The sequence below is a fragment of the Brassica rapa genome, chromosome A04 (genome assembly GCF_000309985.2).
Source record: "Brassica rapa cultivar Chiifu-401-42 chromosome A04, CAAS_Brap_v3.01, whole genome shotgun sequence".
Classification (NCBI taxonomy): domain Eukaryota; kingdom Viridiplantae; phylum Streptophyta; class Magnoliopsida; order Brassicales; family Brassicaceae; genus Brassica; species Brassica rapa.
The window spans coordinates 12760912-12785917 of NC_024798.2; the positions used below are offsets into that span (position 1 = coordinate 12760912).

Below are 25006 nucleotides of genomic sequence, written 5' to 3' on the forward strand. Positions count from 1 at the left end.
TCTCTTGGTCTAAAGGGATTTGGTTTACAGAGGCAACGCCAAAATTTTCCTTTATCACTTGGTTAGCTGCTCATAATAGAATAGCAACGGTGATAGGATCCTTCGATGGAATCCGCAAGCTATCTCCACTTGTTGGCTGTGCAATCTGGATTTAGAAACAAGGGACCATCTCTTTTTTGAATGTCCTTATTCCACTAAAGTTTAGAGAGGAACTGTGAAGAATCTAGCAGGTCTTGGAAGGTTTCTTCGTTGGAGTAGAGTGATTCAAGTGGTAGTGATTGGAAGCCAAGAGAGAGGTATAAATTTTTTGATGAGATACTGCTTACAAGTTGTGGTTTATGCTATATGGCACGAGAGAAATATAAGAAGAGCAGGGGAGCAATCTCAACCAGCTTCTTGTTTGATTAAGAGATTGGACAGGATTGTGAGAAATAGAGTCACATCTCTTAGAAAGAAAGTAGGGGGGAAGCATGATAAGACTATGGAGATATGGTTTGGAAGAAATTGATGGAGGCAGTTTATAGTTTGGAGAAATGTGTAGTTTGTTTTTTGGATTAAGTTTGTACGAAAAGTAGCAGTGGAAACTCTGTAAAAAAGTTTTTTTCTTATTTGAATAAATTTAAAAAAATTTCAAAAAAAGATAAGCGGCTAGCCTAGAGTGATTGAATGGATTACAAGGATTCGAGCCAAACAACTATTCAAGTTCTTTCAGTTCGAGTCTAGAACTCGGGTAACAAGGGAAGATCAGCCCACTGTTATGGTGTTTCCCTTTTTATCCATCGATCTCAATAACTAAACTCTCGTTTGGACTGAGATACGATGATAAACATTAAGAACTGACCCAATCTGTTCACAAGACACCATAATATCTACTTTCTCTGATTAGGGATGTAATGCCCATTCATGACAAGTCTAGCAACCTATTACACGGTTAATGAATAAATTCAGCCTAAGATCAAACACTAAGTGATCAATTCAATGCAAACATTAAGATCATACATGAATGAAGACAGTCAATGGATGCTTATTTACGTTCAGCTCGTGATCTAACACCCTAACACCCTAGGCTAACAAGGTTCGACTAAACAAGAAAAAAACACATAGACCAATTCTGAATAATACTGCATGTTTATAAAAAAAGAGATAAAAAGAGGGTTCACGGTAATCTTCTCTATTGTGAGAGAGATGGAGCCTTCTCCATTTACAAAATATCAAATAACAAATCATCAAAAGCTCAGGTCTCGTTTCTTGTTTCAAAAACAGCGTAGAAAAATATAGAGAAAGAGAAAAAGAAGATATATGGAGGCCACATGTGGCTGAGGGAGAAAATAGAGAGATTAGGGCAAATCCTGAAATAACTTGTAGTTTCCTTAAAAGTCTTTGCCACTGGAACATGCACTCGGGTTGCTCCGCACGCTCGAGAACAGCCCGAAAGGTTGTTCCACTCGTGAAAATCTCCAACTCGGATTCTTTCTGACTCTTTTGTTCCAGCTGGTTCATCTCCCATCAAATACAACTTTAGACCTGTAATGACTCAAAAAAAAGTAGAAAGACTCGATAAAGACTCAAAAACACTTTAGAAAACATCGTTAGAATGTGCTAAAAACATAACATATTAATAAGTGTATATTTACTCTTTAATAAAATATTTTTTAGTAATTTTTTTTCTTGAAGGCTATTTTGTGAAAAAAAAACTAAAAAGACTATATTAGAAAAAATTTCAATAAAAATTTACCATACAGTGGGTTAAATTTCAATACCTTGGAAATGAAACTAATGTTATAGACTTAGTTTAACTTTAAACTAGATCATGACTGGCACATCCATGAGGGGTTTTTCTTCTTATACTAAAACATTTTATTTTATATAAAAATAATTATCACTAAATTAATATAATTTATATTTATTATAACACTCTATAATGCCTATATTTAAGTGGCTTATATTTTTATTACTATAAATTTTGTAAAATAATTATTTTGAGAAAATTATTATCTAACAATACTATTTTACGTAATTTTAATTTTATTTCTAAGTTTGAAATGTACATGGAAGTCAAATTAAATTGGACCTACATAACAGAGAAGAAATATATTGAGATGTTGTTAAAAACAACAAAAACATATTTAAAAAAAAAGAAACTATAATATATTGTACATGAAAAATAATTTTGTAGTAAAAATCTTATTTGAAAAATTGCTTGAAATACACGAAATTGGATAAGATTTTTTTATTTTATTTTATTTGAAATATAAATGGATATTTGTTTCTAACAAAATCTTTTTAAGATCTTTATAAAATGTATTTCCGAATATTAATTAATTTAAATTTTTATTATCATTGAAATATAATCAAAATATTCTATATGATTTTAATTTTCGTTCATAAAAATTTTTGAAACTCTAATTATATTTTATGATAGTTAAAATTTAAATTAATTAATTTTGGAAATAAAATTTAAAATGATTTTGAAAAGATTTTCTTGATTTTTCTTAAATAATAGAATTTTAAATAAAAGAAGATATTAAAAGATTTGATGATTAAATTATATAAAAATTGATAAACATTCTAGAAGACGATCCATTTTAAAATATTACACATAAAAGAAATTATGACTTATGTTTTAATAGTATATACTAATACTTTGCTATCGAAGAGAGTTACTGCATTTCAAGTATTGCTATATTCATTTTTATTGCAGCACAGTTTCTATCCAGAAAACAATGATAAAGTGTTAGATAGCAAAAGAATCTAAATATGTGAAAATAACTCAGCAGTCTTTTTAATTTTTTTTATAGAAAACAAAACTATCTATTCAGATTTTGAGCTACCTAAGTAATGAAAACTGGGATATATAATCATATCTTAAAGAGATAAAAGCCAATGCATAACAAGCTATTTGTTTCATAACATGCAGTTATTAGTTGTTATTCGTTTTGTAAATTTTTTTAAATACAAAATAGAATTTATTCAAAATAATTAAATAATTTAGACGATTTTAATATAAGAGTATGTACATCAAATTATCCTTAGTTATTTCTAGACATTATTTGTAATGTGATTTTGACACATGTCCTCTCTACAATCACTTTCACTAAATAAATATGAGATGACATACTAGAAAGATGACATGACGTATAGTTATATGTGACATGAATGATTACATTTAATTTTAATTTATAATTTTGATATCTTTTTTACAATATTGTAGTAAAATATACATCATCATTAAAATAAATCTATTCAAATATGATATTAAATAATGTAATAATAGTTTACAAATTTTTAAATATTATTTATTTCTATTTTTTATAATTATATAATTTTAATACCAATAAATATTTTCGAAGTTTTCTACGATTTTAAATAAATTATAATTTTTAATCGTAATATGTTTTTTTCTTTTATATATCAACAAATTTTAGAAATACTGTTTAGTTTTATTTTTATAATTATATCAATTTTAGTAAATTTATACAGGTTGATTTAATGTATTTTATCCATCATAAATATATAAAAATCTATCTAATATTATAATTTAAAAAATATACGTATCTATTTTAAATAAAATTAAAAAGAAACAATTTTTTAATTTATCTTAATTTTATGTTCGACTAAATCAATATTTATTTTAAAATATCGGTTAGAAAATAATAAAATTTAAAAATGATAAAAAATTTTATTTTTAAATATAATTTAAATTTAAAATTTTTATTGCTGTACATGGTGTAGGAAAACATCTACTAATATATTTAAAATTATATAAAGAATCTAAAATGTATTATTAAATAATATTATTATATATATACTTTTGTAAAGATCGTAAATAACAACTATACAGTAACAGTTTTTATAGAAATTATAATTTTATTTTTCATCAGAATTATAAAATTTATATTTTGTCAAAATTGTAAGTTTGAGTTTTCTTGTTTCCTTCACTCTCTCTTCACAAAAGAGCTACCTTTTTTGTAGGGGTGGGCGTTCGGATACCCGTTCGGGTTCGGATCGGGTATTTCGGATTTTCGGGTATTTCGGTATAGAGTTGTAGAACTCGTTCGGGTATTTCTGTACTTTGGGTCGGGTTCGGGTATTTTTAGTTTGGTTTCGGTTATTTCGGATCGGGTTCGGATATTTAGATTTTGAAAAAAAAATTTAAAATTTTCATTTTTCAAATTTCTTGTATTTAAATATATAACTTTCACTTAACTATTTTTTGTATTTTTAATAGATTGAATGGTTAATAGATTTGGACATAACATTTTCAAACTAAAAAGACATTAATTTGGTTATTATTTTTAAATTTTGGATGTAATTTTTTGTTAATTGTTGAAATAAAAATTTTGACATGTATTTTAAGTGCATAGCAAATCATCTTCTACGTAATTGTATGTATATCATATGAATTTAAAGTATGTGTAGTATCAATATAAATATTTTATATAAAATGAAAGATGTAAATTAAAAATATAAGGTTAATTATACATATATTCGGTTATCTTCGGATATCCATTCGGGTTCGGATATTACCCGTTCGGGTTCGGATATCCAATCTCTCCTAATTTAATACCCGTTCGATATTTTGCTATTTCGGTTCGGATTTCGGTTCGGGTTTTTTGGATCTGGTTCGGGTGCCACTTCAGATTTCGGGTAAAGTGTCCACCCCTACTTTTTTTGTTTCATATGGGCCTCAGAATACCTTGACCAAAACCCTCACCTTTTATCGATAATTGGAGCCCAATTCTCTCTCGAGTTTAGATATAAATGGTGTCATTGTTACTATTTTGAATGAAAAATATTATGAAGACATGACATCGGTGTTTCGAGCTATGTGGACTTGGTTGAAACAATTATTTTTCTTCAAAAGATCTCATCAATCAAATATACACGTTTTACTTTTTTTTTTCTTTTTGTCAACATACACGTTTTACTTATAACAAATCAAGGGTGTCTAGAGGCTTGAACTTGTGGTTTACATGGTGGAATGTAACAAATGATCGGTTCACTCCTAAAATTAGTTGAAATGTATTTCAAATTAGTATGGTACATTTTCGTGCTAGTCCATTCTATAGCATTAAGTGAATTAACCGATAAGATTTATCAGAAAGAAAAAACAGATCAGAGTGTGGCTAGTATAAGCATATCCCCACTTCTGCTACAAAAAGCCATATATCACATAAACATAAGACAAAAACCAGCCTATGAGACTCAAAAGCCGACACATTCTGTCTTCAATAACAAAAAATTTGGATACCAAAAGCTAAACAGATCGAATCTCCCATATAGAATAACATAATAAAATCCAAAAAGGAAGATTAACTTTTGATCATCTGTCTGAAAATCCTACCTACTCTGGTTAAAACAAATTTCAATTGATTAACATATTCTTTTGTTAATCAGGAGGATGTTTAGGCTGAATTTTAATTAATTCTTTAGAGGACTACCATAACTAGTCCCGTCTCGAACTTAAATAAACTTCAATTGATTAACTTTCCCGATTTAAAACGGAAGATGCATATATGATAAAAGGAAGGGCCCATTCCTCGATATCATCGGTCACTAGGTCACTTGATGAGGGCTGAAGGAGAAAGACACCATCTGAAATGACATCATTCAATATTTTTTCATAAAATATTACTTAAGAATGTTTTTTTTTCCAACCAAATGATTTTGATTAATAAAAAAGACCAAGCCCAGTACAAAGAAATACACTAAAACCCAAACAAACTACACGGATACTCCCAATTCCCAATTGGGCCCAGACCTTCGGCCCAACTTGAAAAACTCTAGCGACCTACGGCAGATTGATTTGGCCGCCTCACAGAAACGACTTTTGTTGCTTGAACACGTGTTACCATCCTTGTCGTCGAAGGTACACGTGTTTCGAAGCCATCGCGTCACCACCGCTTCCATCAACGCCAGAGATCCAACCATCGGATCCTCCGGCCAACCCGGAGCTCCATCGCTCCGACTCTCTTCACCTCAAACCATCTTTGGGGATCTAATATCGGAGAGGATCAATCGCCGTGGCGAGATCTCATCCACCACCGTTAACCACATACACCCAAGGATAAATCATCGCATGCATCATCGCCCTTTCCGCCGGAGCACTTCACTCTCCTCCGACGAACACACAAACAGCCGAAACAAAAACCAAAACCAGAAAGAAGAAAACACCTGATCTTAAACTAAACCCTAAAGACTAGGGGACGAAGCCGGCAACACAAGGCTGTGGAAGCCTTCACCCCCCGGAGACTAAATCCGATGACGTCGGAACTGAGGAAGCTTCCTCGCCACGGAGACAAAAGACCGGCGGCGACAGATCTGTGAGAGCCTCCGCTTCCCGAAAATATTACACGAAACATTAAGATCTTTAACTGAAGAAACAAGAGCTCCGGCGACGGCACGGACGCTCACGCGCCGGCCAACCGTCGAGCCCCGTCTGAGATTTATTCTCTCTCTTCTCTCTCTTCTCTCAACTACTTAAGAATGTTACAAAACTTGTTCTTTAGAATATTACAAAATTTTCTCCTTTTCCACCATTAGTGTTGATCAAGAAGAGAAACAACATCTAATAAAGGCAAATAGAACAAGAAATGTACCAGTAGATTCATCATATTGTCTTCCAAAGAATATAAATGTAGACATCAAATTACCAATGTGAAATTAATTTTAATACTCCTTGAACTTTTGTGAGATTTTATTCAATTGATCAAAAAGAGAAAACACCAAATAAAGTGAATCCAATATGCGTGATTATCCACTCATTTAACTTTTATTTTAATGCATCTTTAGCGTTCAGTTTAAAGATAAAATTAGTGTATTGATTTGGCGCAAGGCTCACAAAAATTGCTTTTTAAATAAGCCTCACAAAAATTAAAGTCTCTTGACTGCCCTTTCTGAATTGATCACTTTCCATAATCCTTGCATATATGTTAGATTAGGGGTTTATTATGGATTCCAATTCAAAACTAATTGGCAATTAGTAGATTAGTCCTAACCTTTTATATATTACTTAGAGTTTGAATGGTAACCAAGGGAACGAAGAGGAACACTGCATTCTTTAATGTTCCTCAAAAATGTTACCATTCGTGAGGAATATTTTTTTCCTCTTCATTCCTTCTCATTCCTTTTTTTGTAGAGAATTATAATGCAAATTTGTTCCTTGTTAATTTTGATAAGGAACCCTTGTTCCTCATCGTTCCAAAAATTTTATTCCTATTCATTCTTTTCCTAATCATTCCTAATGTTCTTTGATGGTTACCAGTCACACCCTTAATGTTCCACTGATTTTCCAATGTGGAATAAATATCCCTTAATACCCCTCCTCGAGATGATGACTCTTATCGGCCAGAAATCTCGAAAACTTTTTTTAAGACAGTTATACTCGGTTGAGCGAGTCAATTACGACATATATACCCGGTCGGGTAGGATTAATATTAATTAGGGGTTTAACTTATTAGAATCTAGGCTCTGATACCATGTTAGATTCAAGTTTATTATGAACTTATAACTCAAAACCAATTGATAATTAGTTGATTGACTCTAACCTTTTATATATTACTTAATGTCCGATTGATTTTTCAATATAGAATATATATCCCTTAATATATATCTACACATTTTTTGGTTGTTGAAAAACATTGTGATTATTTATTTTTTGAAAGAAAAGTATTTTGATATTTTAATAGTAAATTATTTAGCTAATATTTGCTGTAAGATTCAGACGTAGATTTTATACCTTTACTACATATAAATAGATTTAGTTTCTTTTTTATGCAATAGAGAAAAATAACAATGTTCCCAATTGACGTAACTTTCCATAATCATTCATACAATTACTTTTGGTTCTCTCTACCTTATAAATAAACATCTCTTGACTGGTTTCAGCTATTACAATTCACAAAGACATGAATCATCGTCTTCCCGGAATAATCAGCCCACTTGATCACATCATCACTGATCCTATTCGATCCTCCGTCAAGCCTCCGTTACCGGTTTACTGCAAAACCACAATTAACCATTTAAAATCTCTGACCGGTCTCGATGTTGCACCTGGCCTCACAAATCAAGAGATCTCAACCGTTGAATCTTCACTTGGTTTCCCCTTCCCCATTGACCTCCGTTCGATTCTTCAGACGGGTCTTCCCGTGGGTACCCATTTCCCCAATTGGCGATCCGGGTCGACCCGGAATAATCTCCTCCTTATCGTCAACCTCCCCCTTCTTCATATATCCAAACTCGTCGTCAGAAACGGATTCTGGGTTGATTCTTGGGGGACCCGACCCGGATCCGACGCGGAGGCTTTATCGCTGGTTAAGAAATTGATGGAGTTTGCTCCGGTTCTCGTCCCGGTTTACGAAAACTTCTACGTCCCTTCGACGACGCCGAATTTGGCGGGAAATCCTGTGTTTCAAATAGACGGCGACGGAGTTAGGGTTCTGAATTGCGACGTCGCTGGGTTTCTCCAAGGATTCAATCGACCAGACGATCATCGGGGGTCCGGTGCATTACGACGACGGCGAAGAGTGGAGTTTTGGACTGACGTGGCGGAGAGAGGGAGGGTGGCGCGTGGTCCAACGTGCGGATGGTGGAGCGCGTTGAGTTGTGATGAGAGGTTAAGGGCGTGTCTGGACGACGCGTATTGGAAGCTGAGAGAAGCAGGGTGGAAGTTGGACGAGGTTCGCGAGATGATGATGATGATGGACGGATTAGATAGAGACACGTGTACGCAAGCGTTTTCTTCGACGGTGCATGAAACGGTCAAGCGTGACGTGGCGTGCGCATTTGGTGCAGATGGAGACACGTGTAGGGAGGATGAAAATCATCGGGAAGGCGGAGAGGTAACGACGTTGAGGCACCTGCTTAATACTCGCGATCCGTGAGTTTAGATAACCATTGGATCAGATAAAATGATCTGTAGAAATATATATTTTTATTATGTAGTTACTATTTACTAAACTGTATATGGTTTAGAACTTTAGATGAACATTAGGTGGTTACTAGTCGTGTAAAAGAATTTCAAACACCGTGACGTGAGACTTTGTTTCACCAAAGAATTTGCTCAACATTGCTTTTCTAAGTTAATGTGTTTGATATATAACATATAGTGAAGTCGACATTCTAGCTTCTCTTGTATCCCCCTTTACATAGAGAAGATTGTCTTCTTCATTTTCATACAATTTAGATGCAGCCATGCCAATTCCCATAACTACAATGAATCATATCGATAGCTTATGGAAAAGAAGCAGGCATGTCAACTCGCAGAAAACACACATAAAAAAGGTATTCAATGAAGACGACAAGTTTATTTCTTCCCGTACTTTCTCTCTTTCTAGTCTTGTGTCCATTTATTTCAAGTTGGCTTATTCCTTCAGTGTTTGAACCAACTTTCCGAGTCCATTAAACATACGATCGTTCCCGTTAATTACTCATAAACAGTGATAGAATTATTTTGGTAATATGATAATTTTTGTTTGACGTTCTGACCCAAAATGCACATTGTCTTTCTGGTTGCAGAAACACTTTGGTCATATGATGCTTTTTTTACTACAAACGTATGTGTCTAGTCGTATTTAAATATATAGGGGCAATAAGCTAACTTTTGTTCGAATCTGTGACCATGAATTTACATTATCTTCTTGGATATAAATTATGCTCCCTCTGTTCCTAAAGGTAGTGATGGTTCAGTACCTAATTGCGACTGCAATCACTAATATTTATGGGGTCTTGGAGTATTAGTTTGGATTTTGTATGGAATTCCTCTGGTTTTTAGTTGAAAAACAAAAGAATAAAAATATAAATAATATAAAAATGAGATAGTTGGGTGTGAATTACTAGTCATAATAACACAATCATCAAGAAGAAAATCTTTAGTTCAACATATAGTAAATTTTCAAGAACTTGATTGTAAAAAATAAAGAGCCAATATGTAAAAGAAAGATTACAACAAATTACATGACAACAAACTGAATCTCGTAAAACTCTCTCTACTAAACAACATTAACAAGAGGATATGTGATCAAGCTGAGGACATCTACTACTCAGCTGCAACGTTATCACTGCTTCCTCCATTGCCAGATTCTGGCAGAGTTTCAAGATCAGTACGGACATCTTTCACTTCTTGAGGAAGATTATTGTCTGAAGAAGCGTCAGACTGTTCTTGATCGTTCTGAGTTACCACCTCTTCTGTCTCACCATCCTTGTTGCTTTCCTCTTTCTCTGACTCTGCTTGCGTAGTTTCTGAAGTATCCTCTGGTTGCTTTTGTTCAGTATCAGTATTGCCATTTTCTTTGCTAGATTCACTTGTGTCTTCCTCAGTCTTCTTCTTCTCGGTTTCTTCAACTTGTTCCTTCTTCTCACTCTCATTACTTTCATTTCTTTGTGAATCATTGGAAGTAGACTCCTCTTTCTCAATTTTCTCTGTTTCCTTGTCTTCTGGTTTCTCTTGGGAAGCAGACTCTTCTTTCTCCTTTGTCTCAGTTTCATTGTCTTTGGTTTCCTCTTGAGATGAAGACTCATCCTTCTCTTTTGTCTCGGTTTCTTTGTCTTTAGATTCTTCTTGAGATGAAGACTCTTCCTTCTCATTTGTCCCAGTTTCTCCTTTAGACTCCTCTTGGAACGAAGACTTATCTTTTTCCTTTGTCTCGGTTTCCTTGTCTTTACTTTCTTCTTGAGATGAGACTTCAGAAGATTCTACTATCTCTTTCCCATCTTCTTCTTCTTTCTTCCTTTCTTGAGAAGTTCCATCTTCAGATCCTGTTGACTTCCCGGTCTCATCTTCACCTGTCTTTATGGTAGACTCAGACTCATCATTCCCAGAAGATTCTGTAGTCTCTGTTGCATTAGATGGTGAATGATTAGACTCAGGCAAGTCACCATTAGAATCATTGAACCCTTCCTTCTCCCCCATCTCATTCTTCTCCATAGATTCACCCTCAGATTTTATTTCACTCGACGAATCATTACCAGTGTTCTTCTCATCACTGCTGCTTCCCTCATTATCAGTCGACAAAACACTCTTAATAACAGTGTCTTCCGGTTCTCCAGACTTGTCTTCCTCCACTTGCAACTTCTCACTAGTCTTCTCATCATGAACCACCTCACTAGAAGCATCATCTCCCTTGTAATTATTCTCTCTTGCTTCTTCACCTTCACCATCCTTCTTCTCCTTCCCTTCACTCTCATCAGTCACTTCCTCTATATTCTCCTCTTTATCACTCTTCTCTTTACTCTCCTCACTCTCTTCTGTACCATCATTGTCTTTCTTCTCCTCAGTCTTACTCTCCTCGCTTTCTTTGGTACCTCCACTATTTTCTTTGTTCTCTTCAACCTCAGTCTCATTCTTCTCTTTACTCTCCTCGCTTTCTTCTGCACCTCCATTCTCATCCTTCACCTCAACCTCACTGCTTTCTTCACTATTCGAAGAATCATCATTCCCACTTCCTTCACTCTCCTTCTCCTTATCCTCCCCAACCTCATCATTTCTTGTCTCATCCTCTTTCTCATTAAAACTCTCAGCTTCTTCCTCAACGACAACACCAGGGTGAAGATCTTTCCTCCCAAGCTTCACAACTCTCTCTCCAACAACAGCCTTTGCACTCTCTTCAAACAAAGCCTTCTTCTCATGAGAATGCTTCACTTGATAAAGCAACCATATCCCAACGCCAAGCAACAGAGTCAGCTGTATACAATGCTTCACCTTGAACCCCTTTGATCTCTGTCCTCTCCGTGGCGAGGTTCTAAACATCTTTTTCACTTCCTCCCCCCCCCACAGAACCCTATTCAAGAAATAAACAAAATCTCAGATCTTGACAATGTGTTTCAACGATACGTTTCTATTAACTAAACCAACATCAAGATCTTGACCGGATCTAAGTAAATGTGTAATGATTGGTACAAATCTCAAACCGTTACACTAAACTAAGAAACATATCACAATCAGAATCTATATAAAAGAGGAAACTTTACCTGAAAAGGCAACTCAAAGATTGAAACTTTAAATGTGAATTTTAATTTTCTTTTTTCTGGGCAAGAAGAAAGATGAACAAATTTCTTGTTTTTTTTAATTTGGATCTAGAGAGAGAGAGAGAGAGAGAGAGGTAGTGTTTCTGTTAGATTGCCACTAAAATCGTGCGACTCTTCAATTTACAGAGGAGGAAACAAAAAAAAATATTGGGAGGGAGGGAGCATGTGAAGCTGGTTCAACGTCGTCGTTTCAAGTTCTTCACTGACACACCGACAGTATCTAACGACGTCGTATCCTCTCTCCGGCCACTATGGTTGGTGGGTTTGTTAGATGTGAGTTATTTTTTATGTAAAAAAATAAAGCTTAACAAGAGCTTAATAAATGAAGCACTCCAACGATGTTAACTATCTCTAGCTAGGTTTTTAATATGTATCTCATAATTTTGAAATAATAATGAGATTCAGTCACTTTGTGAACAAACGTATTATTTAACCGTACAAGTAAAAACGGTACGGTGGTCGACCGTTTAGCGCATGGACAACATGTATGTATTGACCGAATTTTAGAACAGTGGACCAGAGAGATCATTGAACCCACCCTCATTGATATTCAATATTTTCCTGGTTAGTTTGAATTAATTCCTTTTAGCTTTGATCTCAACAAGCCATTGGTTTGCATGATTCGTTAGCTAAGCTTTCAATAAACGAGCTTCAACTTTCCGTCGTCAACATTTGGACTAATTAAAAACCTTAAAAACAAACCATTGTAAGTTTGTAATTAAGTGGTAGTATAAGAAGTAGTTTTTTTTGGAGAATTATGTGTTTATCACTTTCATGGTACTATTATTCATTTTTATCACCATACAGACATTTTTAAAAGTATTTTCTTCAATAAGTGGCAAAAGACTTTTATACTTTTGTTTTTTATAATAAATAATTATTTAAATAAATAAAAAAAAAAATTATTAAAAATATTTTTTTTAGTTTTCTTCGAATTATACTTTTTTAAATTCGAACTGTTTTACAATTCTTTTCTAATTTTTTTTGAATAATTTGTTTTTTTTTAATTTCTTTTTGAAAATCGAAAATTATGTTTGAAACTATTTAAAAAAAATAGACTTTTTAAAGTATTTATTTATATATTTATTAGAATTTTAAATTTTATATTCCAAAAACCATACCTCACCCCTCACCTCTAAAATCTAAGTTTAGATTAGTTAAATGTCTTTTACCATTTATTAAAAGTGAGAGTAAAAGTGGTTAGTGTAAAAATGAAAAGTGGTATTATGAATGTGGTATTTGTGGTTAATTCTTTTTTTTTCTTTTAGGGTTTAATCATTTTTGGTACAAAATGCTATTTTAAGTTTGAACGTAATATTCAGTAAAAAAAGAGTTTGAACTTAACATGTGTTTATGGTTACTAGTTTTTTAATTTGTTCTTGACGTACATGATCAGGTGAGCAAATATCATAACGATATTAATCATTTGGAACTTGGAAATATATACTTTAGAAATTTGTAAAGGAAACATCAAGTTTTTTTTTTTTTTGTCAACAAGTTTTAAACTTGTGAAAACAGAAAAAGCATAGAGATTGAATAATAAACCATATAACTTGAGAAAAAAAAATTATCAAAAAAAAAAAAAACTTGAGAAAAAAAATAAATATGGCGGTGAATGTGAGAGAAAGCTGTGTAGGATAAATTGATGGTTTGGCGGAACGAGTTTGGTCATTAGATCATAACTTGGAATCAAGGCAAGGGCGAGCCTAGCCTCCTTTCTCTCTCTAAGTTTTTCTTTTCTATAAGTTTCTCTCAAAACAAAGCTAGAACAAGTTTTTCGGTTAGGTGACCAATGGTTTGCTCCGCCGTTGTCGTTTCCGCCATTGTCGTCGGTTACTTTTCCATTTTTTTCCTTTTTTCTATTACTTGTCTCTTTTATCCTTTTTTCCTTTCAGTGTGTTTTGCATTGTGCCTCGTCGCCACCGCCGTAGCAGCGAAGCTAAACAGTGAGGAAGTGTTCAGCAGTTTCTTTGATCAAGTGCGGTGGTGATAGCTCACATATGGTGTCAGATCTAGCTATTGGAAGTAGGTTCTTCTCCTTCCTCATTTTCGTGTCTCTTCTTTCTCGGCGGGGGTGACCGTCTTGCATGGTATATGTGTTGTTGGTATCTGTTAGATTCGGGTTTATTATGGATTTCCAACTTAAAACCAATTGGCAATTAGTGGATTGGCCCTAACCCTTTATATATTACTTAATGTCCTTTAGAATTTTCAATGGGGATATATATCCCTAATACCCATCCTCGAGATGATGGCTCTTATCTACCAGAAATCTCAGACTTTTTAAGACAGTTATACTCGGTCGAGCGAGTCAATTACGACCTTTATACCTGGTGGGATAGGGTTATATTAATTAGGGGTTTAGGGTATTTAGAATCTGAGCTCTGATACCATATTAGATTCGGGTTTATTATAGGCTTTCAACTTAAAACCAATTGGCAATTAGTGCATTGACCCTAACTCTTTATATATTACTTAATGTCCCTTAGAATTTCTAATGTGGGATATATATCTCTAATAGTATCCAACGGTGTGCTCGTTTAGATTAGCTGACGCGGTTTTCCGGAGGACTCATTTGCTGCATGACCACTACTCCACCGTCACTACTAAATCTGACACCAAAGACCGAAAAAACTATATAAAATGGGACTCAAAAGGAAAAGAAGAAGATAAAGAAAATGGAGAAGAAGGGCTCCCTGACGACACATATGGAGAGCCGATGCCGGAGAGACAAGGAGAAAAAGGTGACGGTGTGTCATCAAGTTTGAGAGAAAGGCTCTCTAATATAAAGATTTTTTTATTAAAACAACTGGCGAATTAATACTAAAATTCAATTGTATTTAATTAGTATTTTTCTTTATGAGATGAAAATTATGCGCGTTTAATTGATATTTTTCTTCATGAATATGATAAAGCACACATGATGTACAAGTTTTGGAAATAGAGCACGTATCATGGTTTTGTTCTAAATATCATTTGACGTATAATTTTTAGATATATTTTATTATTAACATTGTTTTGTTTTAATATATAAGGTTTTTGTCAAAAGTGAAAAAAAATTAAAATAAAAATTACACTTTCTGAAAATTGAAACATCATTTTAAGTTTAATGAAATGTTTTTAATCAATGTTATATATATATTTTATATACTAAATTGTAAGTCATCCGGCGAATCAGATCCTGACACGTGAAATTTATTATATTATTTAAAGAAGAAAATAAATGTAAAAAATTAAAAATTTAATTGTAAGAAAGAGTTTCGTTTATTAATTTGTTCTGTTTACCTTTAATATAAATTAAAATCCTATTATTTCTCATACTACACCACGATCTCTTGACGATTTTTTGAAACCGCAAATCTTTTCTTAAAAAGATTTGACTCAACGTTCTATAAATTCAAGTTCAATGGCTTCAGTGATTCTCTCTCTTTCTGAAAGTCAATTCAAAGTTCAAAAAAAAGAAGAAGTCAATTATATATCTTGCTAAACATTTGCAAAGCACAAGTACAACAATAGTATCTGAGAGAAAAAAAGATGAGCGCAAATTTTCTATGGCAAAACTTCCTGCAAAGTGGAAAATCATGGTTAGTGAGATGAAAAACACCCCACTCTTAATGACTCAAATCGTAGCTTGCTTTTATGTTTTATTTGAACCTTTTTCTTTAACCTATTCATAATTTTCTCCTTTTTTTGTTGTTTTAGATATTGGCAAAATCTACGTACTTCTATGTAGTAAAAGGTAAACCTAATGAATTAGGTCAATTTTTTTTTTAAAGTGAACAATATTAGTTTTCAATTTGCTGAAACATGACTATTTGTTGTGGTGGTGTCAGGGAAATTTGATTTAACCTTCTATCAACCAAACAGCTATCACTTACTAGTTTTGATACTACTTGTTATATTTACCCATACACCTAACTTCCTTATCCTTTGAGTGTTAAAGTTTTGGATCTTTGTGATGAACAGCAGAAACTCAAAGACATAAAATTTTTCATCCAGTTCCCTTGCGGTACCTCTGGAGGGAGATCTCTCTCCCACAACTTGCACTACAAACAAAGCTTACAAGTTTCAGTCACTTCTCACTTCTTTGAGAATGACAAAGGAGGTTACAGAAGGAGAGTACAATACTAAAACACTCTAAGAACACAAAGACTCGAACTTTGGTTCTTCTCTTGTCTTTGGTATCTTCTCACTCTCTAACTACTTCTCTCTTGTCTCCTTCTTGCTCTTTGCTCAGCTGCAGATCCCTCTTGACTGCCTTTTGTTTGCCTCTGTCTCTAGATCTTGTGGAGTTCCTCTTGTCTTCTCTTTTCTTGGTCTCTGGCTTAGCTTTACCTTCTAGGTTTAGAGGAGGCACAAGATATATATATATATATATATATATAATGGTATCTTGTGTCCCCAAAACCCTAGCTCTAATGGGCTTCGAAAACACTGAGGCCCAAACATAACATATTTCCTAGAGCATCAATGTGCAAGATGCAGCCTTACTGAAGTGGTTGAAGTGGTCACTTCAGTGCTCTAGATAACTTCGCCGATTTTCCTATAGCAACAAAGTGCTGAAGACAAGTTTCTGAAGTAGGCACTTTAGAGCCGTAGGTGAAACACATACCAAATGCTCATAACCAACAATCTCCACCTTGAGCGTTTGGTCACTTGTGTTTGTGCTCCCTTGCGCTTCCAACCTACATCTAACCTACCATGCCTTGTAGGCACTTGCCCTGCTTCTTGGGGGTCCTCTGTTTCCTGAGACGGAATCATCCTCGTCTCCTCCTTTCTCAGTTACTCCACCTGAGTCGAACCACTTGCTTCAACTTCTTCTGAAGCTTTCCCTCAACTGCTTCACCTGGAACCTGTGAATCTACTTACAAAGTTCCAGAAACTCCACCATGTAACTCTCCACACTGCAACTTAACCTTCCATCTCCAAGCTTTAGACAAATTAACTCTACCATGTCAATTCGATCCTATAGGATCCACCATAAGCCAGCATAGTTACATGGGGTTGTTTCCTTTTTTAGTGAGCGTTGAGAAGTATACAGCCTTGCTGCAATTCCTGAGTCGGTATCTTATTATCTAATAAGCCTCCTTGCTTACTCCTAGCATGCTTCTGATCTTGGGTAGACTCTCCTTCTTTTATGACAGACTCACATTCTGCTTCACTTACTTTGAACATAAATCATATGGCTGCTTCAATCTCATCTAAGCCTGTTGCATTCTCTGAGCCTGAGATACTACTAATGCAACACTCGGAATCCTTCTTGAATCCATGAAGCTTTTGATTCCTCCTTCTTGAAGACTTTTTCTTGGTCCTTTCTTTGTCCACTTGAGCTACTTTCGGTTCTGCTCCTGATTCCTCTATGCTCACCTTAGACTCATTCTTTCCTGACATTCTTGTCATAGAAGAGCCTCCACCTTGAGCTAATGGCCCCTGCCACTTATAGCCATAAGGAGTTGGTCCTCGAATCAGATCCTTACTGAAAGTCGCATTTCTTGACTTCTTCTTTTCAGCTCCCTTAACCGATTTTTTTGCTCTTTTCCCGGACTTCCTTACTTCTATACTCACCTTCTATTCTCTTGGCACTTTCGCTTCAGCCTTAGTGACCTTGCCTTGAAGGTAATAGAACCCTTCATGATACTCTCCCAGTGCCGGTCCAGAGTAAAAAAGTGCCTAAAGCAAAATTACAAAAATGATGCCCCTAGATAGTATCGAACCCACCAATTCAAAGACACATGTAGGCTCTCTAGCCACTACACCAATGAGACATTATTAATATTGGCGCCCCAAATTCGGCTATAATATTTGGTGCCCGAAGCCTATGCTTCACGGGCTTTAGCATAGAGCCGGGCCTGTACTCTCCCGATATCATCTTCCTTCCAGCTTTGTAAAACTGAACCTTGAAGTCTTTTATTCTGTACTTGCAACCTGACTTTTCTAACAGTTAAATTGAAGTGAAAGTGCCAAGAGAAAAGAAAGTACAGTTAAATTGAAGTGAAAGTGCCAAGAGAAAAGAAAGTGAGTATAAAAGCAAGGAAGTCCGGAAAAGGAACAGAGATATGAATATCAATTTTTAAAAAATCTACTAATAACTTTAAAATAAAATTCGTTTTCATTGTAAATTATATTATATAATTAAAAATATTAAAAATATAATAAGGCCCGTGCATAGCACATGAGTAATACTAGTATATATTATAAAACATAAATAATCACAAATACTAAATAGATAAAGTTTGCATAGGCTTTTATTAACTAACTTATATAATGAAACAAATAAAAAATTAACATTTAATATAATGAAATTGATGGAACATTTTAGTTGAATTAAATATAATTGCTAGTAAGATCCATATTAAATACGACTAATAAAATTTTCTAAATATAGAAGGATGGGCTAATTGTTTGTTATGTTATGTATGCCGTGATCTCGTAACAAATCTGAGTTTGGTGATTAGAAATATTTTTGTAATCATTAAAGAAGAAATGTTAAAAAAAATCATTAAAGAAGTTTGAAACAAGAAGTTGACAAACCGACAAATTAACCAGCAAGTGGCACATGTTTTATGATGTACTTAATAAGCTAATTACGTGCGTGCACACGTAACGAAATCTATAAATCATTAGTGAGGACCCCATATATTATTGGTGGAAATATTTATATATTATAGTATTTGAGAGCTGGAAAGTACTCATCGTCGACAATCATGCTCCAGCCCATCTGGAGTAAGAATTCCCATATGTAGAGGAAAAGAATAAAAACTTTTTATTGTTTTAAGCAATGTTCTAAAAATTAGTCTAGGTGTCACTGTGTCAAAGACTCTTTTTTTTTTTTTTTTGCCATCTGAAATTTCCATTTATCTTAAAAGTATCACAACAATAAGATACAACACCATAAAGGTCTAAGCCCAGCATAAAGCCCAAACGTATTAAACAGAAAGCCCAAAACACAAGGGCAATTAAGCTCAAAAAAGAAAACCCAATCGGCGCCATACGTTACCACGCATCGGGAAATTCACTTGGACGTACACGTGTTGAGCCCCTCGCCATCAAGGGACACGCGTCACTAGGTCACCACATCTTGACTCAAACTACGAGTCATCACCCGGAGAAAAACGAAACGAACACGTGTTTCACCGGAATACACCGTAACCACCGCACACCGAACCCATCGAACCACCGAACGGATGAAGAAAAACCAGAGACTACAACATCTCCTCCTTCATCGCTTTAGCACATCATCGGAGAGTTTCATCGCCTATCGAGATCTCATCCGATTATCAAGCCATCAAACGTGAAGACAAGAGAACATTCACCAAGCACCCATTCAAAGGAAACACCGCGACCAATCTCTCCAAACTGAAAGACGTCGACGGATCCTAATCATCAACCACCGGAGCTTTCGAGAAACAGAACCACAAGCAAAGAAACCCACTAGCTTCAAGCATACACAACGATGCCTAAGCTCCACCAACAGAGATCGTCATCGTCCCAGTCGAGATCTCCTCCGACTCCCAGAGAATCAAAGCTATAGACCCATCGATCGCATCACAAAGGAAAATAAATTTTTATTGTCGGCTGCGTAGAGCTTCGGAAGCCTCTACCTCCCCGAGATCAAAAGCCGACGACGACGAAGCTGAAATAGCCTCCGCCTCCCGGAATCAAACAACCTGGTAGAGCACCAGAGAAAGCTTCGTCTCATCTCATCTCCGTTAAGAAACGAAGAGAGAAAAAGGAGAAGTCTCGGTCTCCAACCAAGTTTGCAAAACCTATCTATTCACTGTGTCAAAGACTCTATTCTCTAAGCACCCGTCTAGATGGTAAATTAGTCATTATAAAATGATTTATTAATCGGATTTATGAAATATAATTCAGTTTAAAATTTAAATCGTTATAATACGGAGGGGTAGTTATTTTTGATTTTTTTTGTAACTAAGGCAATTATTTTTGATTTTGCTATTCTGTTAGATTCTATAATTATTAGAATGTAAATTCTTTGCATTTTACTCATAAAACTAAACTTTGAAAATTAACTCTTAAGATTTTTGAAATTTGTGTAATAATAAAAACATACACATACCCCATGATAAAAATCCTGTAAGATTTTTTAATCACGCAATAGGATTATAGAGTGATTGTCACACTTTCATAGCTTGGAACCTTGAATGTCTCATACTGGAGAGATCCCTTCTGAAATCTTTGAATGCAAGATGCTTCAACGACTTGACATGTGCTGCATTAATTCCTCTGGAAACTTTACCAAGCGATGTAGGTCTCTTTATCAATTTGCGCTTCTGAAGCTGTCAATAACCAACTTTCGGGTACTATACCTTTGGCTCTTGGGAATTTGTCTCGTTTAACTGAGCTACAAATGGGCCGTAATTTGTTCTATGGTAGTATTCCTAGAGAGTTGGGAAGTCTGACCGATTTGCAGATAGCATTGAACCTCAGTTTCAACAAGCTTACCGGAGAGATACCTTCTCAGCTCAGTAATGTTGTTATGCTTGAGTTTCTCCTCCTTAACAGCAACGATTTGTCTGGTGAAATACCAATCTCTTTTGCTAATCTCTCCAGTTTGTTTGGTTACAATTTCTCATACAACTTGACTGGCCCTATCCCGCTTCTCCATAACATGTCCATTTCTAGCTTCTTTGGCAATAAAGGTCTTTGAAATAGTGGATGGTGAAATCCTTTGCGATTTTTCATAATAAGATGAGACATTTAAGGTTCAGCTCCTGATTCAAAAAATCCATTACGATTTTTGAAATAGTGGGTGGTGTTTAAAAAAAACAAAAAGTTAAAGAAAACAAGACTGATAAAACAATCTTATGCAACTGAATGTACAAAAATACTATAAAATAATTGTAAGAAGAAGTAGAGAACTTGTATGTAGCTAGACGAGAAGAATTGTTTCTCAATGTATCAATTAGGGTGATGTTATATATATATGGACGATAAAAATTGTGTCTCATCGAGATTCTTTTTGGAAAATTTCTAGAAAGATTTTTGTATATTACCTTATAAGGAGAATTTTATTGAAAAGTTCTACTGTGCAGATCCATAATAATCAATACCATTCTATAGAAATCAATACAAAATAATAGATAGAAATTTAGAAAATATTTGTTTAATCTGTTGAACTTTTAAAAATATGCCACCTTTTGAAATCACTGAACTCTTTTCAAATTCTGGTTCCATTAACCCATATAATCTTGGGGCCCTATAATCTGCATATGGATTTTAGCAAAAAAAATCTTCGTATGGATTAGTCCATATAAATCGCTTAATTACTATATAACGATTTCTTGAACATTAGTTTAAAAAAATCACAGATCTAAAGTATTATTTGAAATTAATTATTCTTATTTGGCATGTTCTCCATGATTTTAGGTTAATTTTTTTTTGTCATGTTGTCAATAATTTTAATTAATAATTTTTTTATTTGTCATATTTTAGTTACTTTTGATTATTTGTCATGTTCTCCATGATTTTAGATAATTTGATTATTTTTCATGTTCTCAATATTTTTTAATCAAGTTTTTCATCAATTTTAATTAACAGTTTTCTTCTTTGTCATATTTTTAATTACTTTTAGCTAAATCATTAGTTTGAATAATCTATTTTAATATTTATAACTTTATTAAACAAGTAAAAGTAAGGATTCATTCAAGTACACACCTGAAAGAAGAACAGGTCTATTAATTGAAAAAAAAATGTTAATTAAAATAGAAAAATGCAGCGATAATATCATAGTATCTTTATCTTAGACTTATTTTATGATTTAATGGTTTGTATTATAGTTAACTTCTCTTTTGTGATTTTAACGGTTTATATCATAGCCAACTTCTTTATTGATCCGGTTAAATATACAAAATTAAAGTTAAGATGCTTAAATTTAAAAATAACATATAAAAATAAAAATATTGTTTTAAAAATTGGTGTTTTTAGATACCGTTATATGTGTAGTATTTTTTAATTGTTTTGTATTAATTATATGATTTGGGGTTAGTAAATTATATTTTCAGGGTTTATGCTTCTATTGATGAACATTCTACTGGTAACTTCCTATCTAAATTATCTTAAAATATGTTTTTGTTCTGAGTAATTTTACCATGTTTCCTATACCACATAATATAGAACTAATCTTCTATATCTTAAAATAAATTCCTATAAAATAGTCAAAATCACTCTTTGTGATGATTTTCACCTCTAGAAGATCTTTATCTAAGTTATAACTAATTATTTATGACATAAAGTAGATTTTATGAACGTTAAATTTTATATTCCAATTAATGTAATAAGTGATAATTTGAGTTAAACTAAAAGATCATTGAAATGTATATTTTTAAAATAGAAATTTTATACTTCTCCTGAATATTTTAAATATTAAATAATCATATTTCTAACTTAAGTAAATTAACTTTCATTTATGCTTACCGAATATTGAATTATTTTTTGATCTTGAAAATCACAGAACATTATCACAACAATAAATTAAAGCCAAAATAGTAAATAATCTATAGACGACAAAATAAAAACGTAATATTTTTTTTTTTTGAAACATAAGGAAACATGAAAAACTAAGATTGAAACATTAAGTAACATAAAATGATTTGGTATTAAAAATATTATTTTTATTTAATTTTCAGGTTTTTTTTGATGAACCTTATGTTGGTATCTTCTTATCTAAGTTTTCTCAAATAGATTTTTTTTTTCTTAGTAACTTTACCGTTATTGACTATACCACATAATATGTATGTAATCAGTAATATTACGTGTATACGCAAACCAATTAATCTAATGTGCACACTACCACAATCGAATGGTAGGTCGATGTAGCACTTTAGGATCGAATCCACAGAGACCAATAGTTACACTAGGTTCTTCCAGAGTGAAATAAATTAGCTAAGACAAAGCGATTTGGTTGATGATTTATGTAACTAAAGTAACTAAACAGAAGGATAAGAATGATGTAAAATCAGGGAGATAAAGCACTAGGTCTAGGGCTATGATTTCGGGAATGTAATGATCATGAGCCAAACATCTATTCAAAGAACTAATCAAAACCAGTCTCGAACTCAAATAACAAAGCAAGATTAACCCATTTTCGTGGCATCAATCCATTTATCAAGCATACCTAATATCTAAACTTTCGTTTGAATTAGAGAATAAAGATAAGAATTATGATCAAATTCAATTTGTTCACACTTTGCCTTAACATTGATTTTCGTTGGTTAAGGACAAATTGCCCATAAAATCATAGACTAAGTTGTCAGTTTATTCTCAGCATTAAGATCAACTATAGATGGAGACATCAAAATATAAGTCCTTATTTGTGTTTAGCCCATAAATCTACAATTTTCTAGCACCCTAAACCTAACACTTGACTACTCAGCCATAGCCACAGAGAACACATAAATAAGAGATGAAGAAAACATGATAATAGATTGCAGAATAAGAAAATAGGGTTTATGATCTTCTCAAGTGTGTGTAGAGATCGTTCTTCCTTCACAATATTACAAGTCTCTTCGTAAAAAGTAACATAGTCTGTGAAAAATAATAAGAAAATGTATATTTTGCAGGTTTCTGGCGGCCCAGGAGGAAAAAGGGAGATAGCTAGCTAAAATCTTGAAATATTAGAAGTTTCCTTAAAATTCTCGAGCGGCTTGAGCAGTCACTTGGGTGCTCTCCTCCGGTCAGAGCATCCACTCGGCTGCTCGGCTTAAAAGTCTCCAATTTGTGTTCTTTTCTGCCTCTTTTGCTCCAAGTGATCCATTTCCCAACCAATGGAACTTCAGATCTGTAATGATTCAAAAGTGACTAAAAAGATTCGATAAAGACTTGAAAACCAACTGAAAAATATATATACAATATGTCAAAACACCATATATCAATCAGATACGTCTTAAGATAAACGCTTGTATATGTAATGATTTTCTGAAAGAGTTGCAAATAATTACTTCAAAAGTTTAAAAAAAAATATTGGGACGTAAATATCAAAAAGAAGTTTTAGTAGGTGAATTTCTAGATCGTGTTGTTTATTGGTAATCATATTTATATTCTCTTTATCCATCAGTTTTTATTCTAATATTTTTGTTTTAGATGATATTAATCATATTGTGAATGTTGGACCTCTCGTGGATCTTATCGCATAAGGATACCTACAACTTAATTAGCATTAACAATTTGTGACATAAAATAAATTTTACTGAACATTTAATATTGTATTTCATTTAATGTAATAATTGAAAATTAGTTAAAAGATCACTGAAAATATATATGTTGTAGAACATGAATTGTATACTTATGCTAAATATTTTATATATTTTGAATTAAAAAATCATATTTCCAACTAAAATAAATTAATATGCATTTAACCATGATAAATGTTAAATTATTTTTGATATGTGAAATCAAAAACATGATCACAATAATATATTTAAAACCAAAATAATAAATGGTCTATACAAGAAAAAAAGGAAACTTAGTAAAAATAATTAAAAATATAAAGAAACATAAAACAAGGCAAAAATTATTAGATAATATAAAAAATAAACCGACAATTAATAAACAAATAAAAGTAAAAGTAATAAAGAGGTAATGTTTATAAGTATTACTTTTTATCTCACAGTTTCTAAAATCTAATTTTTTGATAATATATGATATTACTTTTCTGTTTAATCCACAACTACAATGAGTGTTTGATTTCAAATTTAAGTTGCCTAATGATAAATTGGATATTATTAGAGATTAATTTTGTATCCAAAATCTACACTCATAAATAAAAAGATGATTTTGGAGCATTTTGTATCCAAAATCTACACCCATAATTAAAATTAAATAATTTATTATTTTAATTTTATATTTATATTTAAATAAAAATAACAATAACAATAAAATTAAAATTCATTGATATATGTATATATATATATATATATATATATACATTAATCCGCACAAGGTGCGGATAATCATCTAGTTAGCA

General features: G+C 33.1%; 2 protein-coding genes across 4 annotated transcripts; one reads left to right on the plus strand and one right to left on the minus strand.

Annotated features, from left to right (window-relative positions):
- Positions 1 to 7623: 7623 nt before the first annotated feature.
- Positions 7624 to 9179, plus strand: LOC103864391. Its single transcript, XM_009142143.3, has one exon. It carries the CDS (start codon positions 7908 to 7910, stop codon positions 8880 to 8882), a length of 975 nt encoding a protein of 324 aa, XP_009140391.1. The 5' UTR covers positions 7624 to 7907; the 3' UTR covers positions 8883 to 9179.
- A 645-nt stretch (positions 9180 to 9824) lies between these two features.
- On the minus strand, positions 9825 to 12271 carry LOC103864392 (dentin sialophosphoprotein). 3 transcript variants are annotated; one of them, XM_033289473.1, is made up of 3 exons: positions 11968 to 12271; positions 11357 to 11777; positions 9825 to 11284 (listed from the first exon to the last, which is right to left on the minus strand). In XM_033289473.1, the coding sequence occupies exons 2-3, from the start codon at positions 11744 to 11746 to the stop codon at positions 10037 to 10039; spliced, it is 1638 nt and encodes a 545-aa protein (XP_033145364.1). In that variant the 5' UTR covers positions 11747 to 11777; positions 11968 to 12271; the 3' UTR covers positions 9825 to 10036. The 3 variants fall into 3 exon arrangements, with proteins under 3 accessions (XP_033145364.1, XP_009140394.1, XP_033145363.1); XM_009142146.3 differs by having other exon boundaries at positions 9825 to 10318; positions 10349 to 11777; positions 11968 to 12246; XM_033289472.1 differs by having other exon boundaries at positions 9825 to 11777; positions 11968 to 12262.
- Positions 12272 to 25006: the final 12735 nt, after the last annotated feature.